General features: G+C 53.9%; 1 protein-coding gene across 1 annotated transcript; it reads right to left on the bottom strand.

The window, feature by feature from the left end:
• Positions 1-1,559: 1,559 nt before the first annotated feature.
• On the bottom strand, positions 1,560-4,938 carry WNT8B (Wnt family member 8B). The gene is made up of 5 exons (XM_075533456.1): positions 4,924-4,938; positions 4,071-4,209; positions 3,090-3,215; positions 2,255-2,397; positions 1,560-2,105 (listed from the first exon to the last, which is right to left on the bottom strand). Exons 1-5 carry the CDS (start codon positions 4,936-4,938, stop codon positions 1,560-1,562), a joined length of 969 nt encoding a protein of 322 aa, XP_075389571.1.
• Positions 4,939-7,963: the final 3,025 nt, after the last annotated feature.

Here is a 7,963-nt window from a genome sequence, read left to right as displayed (position 1 = left end):
GAGGATGCAGGAGGTGCAGATAAAAGCTGAAGGAAGGAGCAAAGAGACTTTTGCTGGGTGAGCTGAAAACGGAGCACTAGGAGACTCTGAGGGGAAGTTTGCCTTCCCTCCATCACCACCACCACCACCCCCACCCCCACCCCCACCCCCCTGGTAAGGAAGCAAAGAGAACCTCCCAGTCTGTGTTCATAGCATCCCAAGATGGGCAGGGCAGGGGCCAGGGCATTGGAGTCTGGCTGCTGGCTCAGTTTGGGATCTGGGAGCCCTTCCGTTCTTCCTGGTCTGGCCTTTGGAGTCTCTGTCCTCCTTTGCACTGCCTCTACTCTAGATAAAGTGGGATGGGATTGTCCTACTCCAATTCCAGACCCCCGAGTGACAGAGGGGGAGGAGGCCAGCGGGAAATGCCCTGGTGGGTCGGCAGAGACTTCCTTCTCTAGGGAGGATGACACCCTAGCAAGGTGGGAGGGAAGAGAGGGCCAAAGATCCCACCCTCAATCTCTCAGTGCCCAGGAAAGCAGGCACCCCACAATGACCGCAGTACATTCAAGCTGAACGCACCCAACTGCCTTTCAGCAGCAGTTTCAGTGCAGGAAGTTCACTTAATGGAAAAGAAGGTATGAGATGTCTGGAATCCTATCTGTTTGAGGGCCAGGTTGGAAAGGAAGGGTCTTAGTTTCTCCCTTGACCCTCTGTTAGTGGTTCAGGCAAGGGTCTTGAGTGAGAAATTGGCTTTATTTAGGGCAGCGGTGGCTCTGAGGAGCAAGGATCCTGTAGGACAGGAGAAATTAAATTGGCTATTATGAAGAAATAGGGTAGGGGCAGGGAGATGGTACCTTTAAAGAGTCAAAGATGCCTGGCAATTGACCTCTAAGGCATTGTTAGAAGAGCTCTTGGGTCGAGGTCTGAGGTACATGGGTGATAGAGGGCACCACAAGATACTGCCTTAGGTTCATCAAGTCGGTACTCTGGGAGCCCCAATCCTTCCATCTCCCACCTTGCGTCTAGGAGCCAACTCTCAAAAGGCATGCTTTTTTCCTGGGTCACTAGGCTTTACAAGGGGGAGACAAGGAAGGTGGGAGAACATTCAAGAATTCTTGGGGAGTCTGGTGGACTCCAGGGACTCAAAAGCCCAGCAAAGGGCTCCACAGAAGGAAGATACAGTTAAGGTAGGGGCCTGGCAGCAGGAAAGGGGATTTGAAAGGGAAAAAGCCCTGGCCGAATGGGGGGCCCTGCTTTATCTATGTCTATCCAATTCTTCAGGCTCGCTTGGCCAGGGCAGGTGGTGGTCCAGCTGCTAGGAAGCTGAGAAGGAAAGCCTGTCTCAATTAGTCCGAGGAAGATCAATAGCTCCAAATCTCAGCCAACCCAGACCTAATACCGGTTCAACTGACAGGTAAGTGGTGAGCCCCGGAGAAAGACTGCGGAGCAGAGCCTCTCCCTCCAAGGATCCCAGGGCATGGGAGTGCGGGTTCCCATTCCCTAAGACCCCTAATACTGGGATCCCTAGAAGCAGCTCAGGACAAACTGGGGGGGAAAGGTGGCTTGGAGAGAGGGTCCCCCTAGGGCTTTCTCCCAGCCGGGCGCGCAGCGCCCCCGCGCGGCCGCTCCGCGCGGCTACAGAAGTACTTGGTGACGCGCCGGCGGCATTGCTCGCAGCGCACGGCGCAGCACCAGTGGAACTTGCAGTTGCAGCTGGACACGGTCTCTGCGCGGCGCTCCTCCACCGCCAGCCCGCAGTCCCCGCAGAGGCGGCGGCAGCTGCGGCGCTCCCAGCGGCCCAGGGCCCGGCCGCGCCGCAGGCACTCGCGGCCCTCGGTGCCCAGCAGCCCGAGCGTCTTGTTCTCCAGGCAGTAGTCCGGGGAGTCCTCCAGGTGCACCAGCTCCCGCGTGGAGATGGAGCGGAAGGTGTCGGCGATGGCGCCGCGGCCGGCCGCGCTGTTGCCCACGCCCTGCAGCAGGTCTACCTTGAGGGCGGCGTGGTACTTCTCCTTCAGGTGCGCGCCCACCTCGCGGAACTCGGGCAGCTGCAGCCAGCAGGTCTGCGTGGTGCAGCTGCCGGACACGCCGTGGCACTTGCACGTGCGCTTCAGGGTGCCCTTCACGGCCTGTGGGCGAGGGGGCGGTGAGCAGGGGGGCCGGGTGGGGGCGGCCCTCTGGGTCCCTCGTTCCCCGCCACCCCACCCCACCGCCGGTCCAGGAACTGGGGAGCTGGGGCTGGAGCGGGCCGCCTGGTCCCCCAGCCTGCGGGGCTCACCTTGCGGCCCGCTTCGTTGTTGTGCAGGTTCATGGCGGCCCGGGCATCCTGTCCCGTTTCCAGGGCGTCGACGAACTGCTTGGAAATGGCCTCTCCGAAGCCTACATTGTCACTGCAGCCTCCCCACAGCCAGCCTTGGCCCCCTGGAAAAGAGCAGGGGCGTAAAAGTCACCCCCTGGACGGCTGGTTTCTAATTACGTGTGGAGCATCTGGGTTGGGGGGGGGGGCACGTTAGGACTGGGTGATCCGGATTCGTTTGAACCCTGGATGGGGAGGGGGGCCCTGGATCTGCATTAGTTTGAGCCCTGAACGTGGTTTGGTTCAGTTTGCTACCTTTGCGCTACCCCTCCCCACTCCTAAGCTCAGCCAATCCCCTGCTTGTAGCTCCATGACGTAAGTAGTTGCCAAGTGGATTCCATGACTGCGCGCCCCAGGGCTGATGGCGCCTCCCACCACTGGGCAGAGTGTGCACGTGCCCGGTCGGTGATTGAGGGTCGGAGGGAACAAAATGGCACCGAAAAGGTGAGTGAAGACGCACCAGCACGGAGGGGAGAGAAGGTTGCAAGCGAAATACCCGACTTGGAAGTTGAACGGAAGGGCACAGGGACAAGGAGAGCAGTGGCCGCAGCGCGGGGACAGGAGACCCGCGTCAGCGACATGGAAGGAAAGCCTCGCCGGAGGAAACGCTCGCTCAGGGAGAACATGGGGGATTGCCCAGCTACGCGGCGCAGGGTTTGCAGTGAAGGGCCCACCCATTTTCCGCAGGCTGCTCCGATGGAATGGATTGTCAGAAGACTACGACGCCACCAGGCCACCCACCGACACCGCTCCTCACCCAGTTGTCCGTTGCGGGAGTCGTCGCAGCCGCAGTTGTCGAAGTCCCCCAGGCTGCAGTTTCTAGTCAGGGTGTACATGACCCCGGCCGAACTGATGGCATGGACGAACGCTGTCTCCCGATTCGCTGGCAGGAACCCAAGATTGCGGCCATTAGAGGGACAGGTTGCCAGGACAGCCCCAGGGACTGCTGGCTACGTTCCTTTCGTCGCACCCTGGTGTTACACTCTCTTGGCTCCGCTCCAACCCTGTTTTTCCCACCTGTGCGACGGACCTGACTTACCTTCTTCCTGGATTTCTGCCAACTCCGTGCCCTGCCCAACCCCTCTCCCCTCCCACCCTGCCCAGTCACGTGGCTTATGACCAAGGGGTTGGATTCTTGTGGACGCTCATGGCTGTAAAAGGTGGAGGTGGGAAAGAGGCTGAGGAAGAAGTGGGGGCCGAGATGAATCTGAGGGTCAGGCTGTAAAGAAGTCAGCCCCCTTGGCCTGCCAGAACCCTGAAGCCTCAGTCTTGAACAGAACCTCTGAGATGTGGCCTTGGCCACACCTTATCTTCTCACAGGAACCCAGTGGCCACGTTTCCTGGTAGCCCAGTACCTCCCTTTGGAGCCTGCTGAAGATTGGGAGAAGGGGCCAGGAGCACAGGGCATACTGACCTCACCCATTCCCTGCTCTTGTGTATATGATAAGGAAGCATCTTAGCCAAGGGAGGCCAGGGGTGGCTTAGGGTTAGGAGTGGCGAGGCCCATTGGTCAGCCATGGAAGGTGTTGGGGAGCAAAGAAGAAGAAAGGGGCAAAACCAGGCAGGAACGAGGAGCTGGAGAAAGAACAGAGTGTCAAGCCAAGAGAGTGGACCTGAGAGAAGAGATTGAGCGAGAAATCCGGGCACCAAGGCAGCAGCGGCCGTCCCTGGAGAGCAGGGCTCTATCCTGTGGCCAGGGGGGGGGGGTCCAGGGCGCTGTGGCCGAGGCTTTCCTTACCACTTCGAAGGCCACCATGGCTGGACAGCTGCAGGGCTCTCTCGGGGCAGTTCCAGCGGTCCCATGCAAACTGGTATTTGCACTCTTCAATACCACTCTGGGCACCAGCTGCCACACTGCTAGAGTAGATCAAGTAAGCCTGGAGCAGTGGGGGTATCAGAGATCAGAGGACAGCAGCTGAACTTGGGAGGAACCATGTGTTCGAAAGCCCCGCTCTGCCCCCGGACAATGACAGAGTAGACCGCTTCCATAGCCTTTCTCGTTTAACACGACTAACAGCCCTGTCTCCTAACAAATGTGGTGAACGCTAGCCAAAGTGAAGCAATCAGTCTAAGTTCCCACAGCAAATGGCAGGAGTCTGGACTGAGAAGAACCACGTGATCCGATGCGAGCCCTGACACTGTATTACCTCTCCAAAATGAACCTAAATCACCCAGCCCCTGGGATTCCCGCCACCCCATCCCACTGCTGTCTTAGGGTAGCATCTTTCTGGAGTTAGAAAGGACCTTAGAGGTCCGTTTTAAAGACAGGAAGCTAACTGCACCGAGAAGGATGTGTGGCTTTGCAGCCTGACACCCATGAAAGGCTGCTGACTTCCGGCTCTGAAAAGTCCAGCCATAAATTTCAGATTCTGTCCTTCTTAGTTCTTGTCTTGGCTTTGACCCTCAATGGCTTGGGGGGTATCCCTAACCCTTTCGGTGCCATGGTCTTTTATGTGTAAATTGGTAATATTATATGCAATATGTGCTAGCACAGTAAAGACTGGGTACAATGAAAAATATGTAATCTTCAGTCAACCAACTAAAATTAGTGAAATCCCAAGAAATCGGAGAATTCTTATCATTATCATTACCTTTGGACCAGTCATCAGGAAATTGTTCACGGACCTAGAAAAGAGGCAAAATGGCATGTAAATGAAGAGACATCAAGGCATTTCTGTTTCCAATCATCGTAAGGCTTACTTGAAGCTAATTTAACTGACAGGTAGAAATGAATAATGCTTTTGCCAAGGAACGATTATGCACAACTAGTCTACTAGAGGTGATTTATTTAGTAAAAGACGTTGTGCAAAGGAGCCAGTAGTATGATTTCTTTGGAACCTTAAAGTCAGTTACAATTTTGAATATCATACAAATTGGGAGGAAGATTTGATCATTATTTTGCCCTGGGTGTGTCGAGAGCTAACATTAATTCACTACTGTGTCCCAGACATCCGCAGCTCTTCACGTGCTGTTCTAGTTAAGTCTTAATTGTCTCGGGCTCTATTATCTCTAATTTATAAATAGGGGATCTGGGACCAAAACAAGTCATATTGACCAAGGCCAGCTAGGTGCTCAGTGATTGAAGTGGGGTTTGAGTCCGGGCTGGTCTGACTTTACGTACATACCTCCAGGATCGCTAGTTCCCTGTCAGGGAGAAGTGGTGCTGTTGGTTTCTGTCTGGTGGATTCTAGTTCATGGCAACCCCATGAGTGCTCATGGAAGCAGCAGTCAGGAGACCATTCGGCAAATCTGCTGCAAAGACCTCTTTAGAGTATTTGGAGGACTAATGTTTGCCTGACTCAAGCCACGGCACTTTCCATGGCCTGATGTGCATGGGAACGTTGGACACTGCCTAAGGAAGACTGAAGGAGAATTGATGCATCTGAATTGTGGCGCGGAGAGAATATGGCGAGGGCCATGGACTGCTCAAAGGAAGAACCCATCTGTCTTGGAAGAAGCAGGGCCAGAGTGCTCCTTAGAGGCAAGGATGGCAAGACTTGGTCTTACATAGTCTGGACGTGTTGTCAGGAGAGCGCAGTCCCTGGAGAAGGCCATTCTGCCCGGTAAAGGGGAGGAGCAGGGAAAAAGAGAAAGGCCTTCAACAAGAGGGCTTGGCACAGTGGCTGCAACAAGGGGTTCAGGCGTGGGGATGATTGGGAAGACGGCACAGTGTTTCAGTCTGTTGTGCAAAGGGTCACTGTAGGCCGGAACCACCTCAATGGCACCTCACAGCACCCCGCCAACCACGAGTGCAGGGCAGAACTGCTCCCTGAGGTTTTCCAGGCTGGCATCTTTCAGAAGCTGATGGCCAGCTCTGTCTGCTCAGATGCCTCTGGTGGCCTTGGACCACCAATCGTATGACTACGTAGTCAAGTGCTTCACTGTTGGTGCCGCTCAATGAATTGTAAGGATTGGTAAACGATAGACTATTTCTCCAGGGACAGAATTAAATTCCCAAAATAAATCATCTGACTTTGGAAAATAATGTGGCAGTTTCTTTGAGAACCACACGTGGGCTTGCCATACTAACCAAGAAATGTTACCCTTGGGCATTGATCCCAGAGAATGTCAGACTTGCTCTAACTGAAGAAGGGGTGTTTACATATGCAGCTCCTATCAGCATTCTTTATAGGAACCCCAAATCTGACCCCAGCCACAGGCCTCTCCAAGGACGAGTGGTTAGACAAGCCGTGGTACATCCAGACCACGGAATACTCCTCAGCAACTGAGAACTTCCCGCAGGTGAAGACTAGAGTTACATCCGGACAACAGACCCATAGAGTAAGTTTTGCCGTCACCCTCCAAATTCTAGGCCGATGTGTTTGAAACGTACCCACATGACTGTTTTCCTTAGATCCCAAATAGCTCTTATGAAGAAGAGTATGTGTCCTTGTAGTAAACACTAAAGGAGGCGGGGCTGTCCCTGATGAACATGCTTTCGGGATCAGTGTCATAGAGATTACAGAAGGAATAGTGAGTGGGTCTATAGGAGTCCTGGTGGTGTAGTGGTTACCCATTGGGCTACTAACCACCAGATTGGCAGTTGGAAACCACCAGCCCCTCTGCCAGAGAAGGACCAGGCTTTCTACTTCCATAAAGAGTTACAGTCTTAGAAGCCCACAGGGGCAGTTCTACCCCGTCCTATAGGGTTGCTATGGGTCAGAATCGACTCAATGGCAGTGAGTGTGGTTTGGTTTTATATGGGACCCTGGTGTTGTAGTGGGTTACATGTTGGGCTGCAGTCCCAATCCACCAGTTACTCCCTGGAAGAAAGAAAGAGAAGACATGGCTCCCAGAAAGATTTACGGTCTCAGAAACTAAAAGAGGCAGTTCTACTCTGTCCTGGAGGGTCACTATGAGTCAGAATGACTGGATAGGTAAAGTGGTGGTGTTGAAAAGGTGCCAAAAAAAGTGGGGGGGATTTGAGAGTTTGGATGTATGCCGTCTAGGGACAGTCATGTGATTAAAAGAAAGTGAAACTGTGGGAGATAAAAGTCTAACAGAGGGAACGCCTCCACAGAGCACGGCACAATCAGCAGACTCCTAGATGGGGGAACAGTCTTCCCATTCCCAGAATGGTGCTGGTGATACGACCTAGATTGAGTGCTCGTCAAAGATGGGCCCTTCCTGGACCCTCCCAACTATGTTTAGACCTTTTATTGAACTCCAGATCTGCATAGCCAACTACCTTCTTGACATCTCTACGTCAGGTTTACTGTTGCTATGTGCCGACACAGAACTCCTACGGAGGGCAGAAGGGAACACTGCCCGGTCCTGCACCCTCCGTGTTGAATAGTGCTACTGAAATGAGCCAAATATGGTCTCTGTGTGTTGGCCCAGGATGTTATTTCTTTACAACAGATGGAAGCCTGCTAGCCCAGAAGTCCACTGATGCCAAGTGTAATATAGCCCAAGCAGATTTTTATCATTTCGAACCCCCACCCTGGTTGTGTGCCCCAACTCTGTCCTGCCTACTGCCATAGAAAAGATCAATCTTCAAATTTATAAAGACTCCAAGCTGCTGCTGTCCCCAGAAGTCTCTGACTCAGAGAGAGACTCCTGATCTTGCCACTGAGGGACATTTACTAGACAAGCAGACATCCCCTCATGCTTCCCCTGGCCCTCTCTCCC

This window comes from Tenrec ecaudatus, chromosome 16 (genome assembly GCF_050624435.1).
Source record: "Tenrec ecaudatus isolate mTenEca1 chromosome 16, mTenEca1.hap1, whole genome shotgun sequence".
Lineage (NCBI taxonomy): Eukaryota > Metazoa > Chordata > Mammalia > Afrosoricida > Tenrecidae > Tenrec > Tenrec ecaudatus.
Note: the sequence above shows the minus strand (reverse complement) of the source record. Positions and strands in the feature narration are given on the sequence as shown.

Bases quoted from the DNA above. Each gene is read 5' to 3' on its own strand.
- WNT8B (XM_075533456.1), bottom strand. The intron at 3,216-4,070 runs GTAAGGAAAGCC...GGTTCCTGCCAG, and splicing joins CCATGGTGGCCTTCGAAGTG to CGAATCGGGAGACAGCGTTC. The intron at 2,398-3,089 runs GTGAGGAGCGGT...GCTCTTTTCCAG, and splicing joins CTCCCGCAACGGACAACTGG to GGGGCCAAGGCTGGCTGTGG.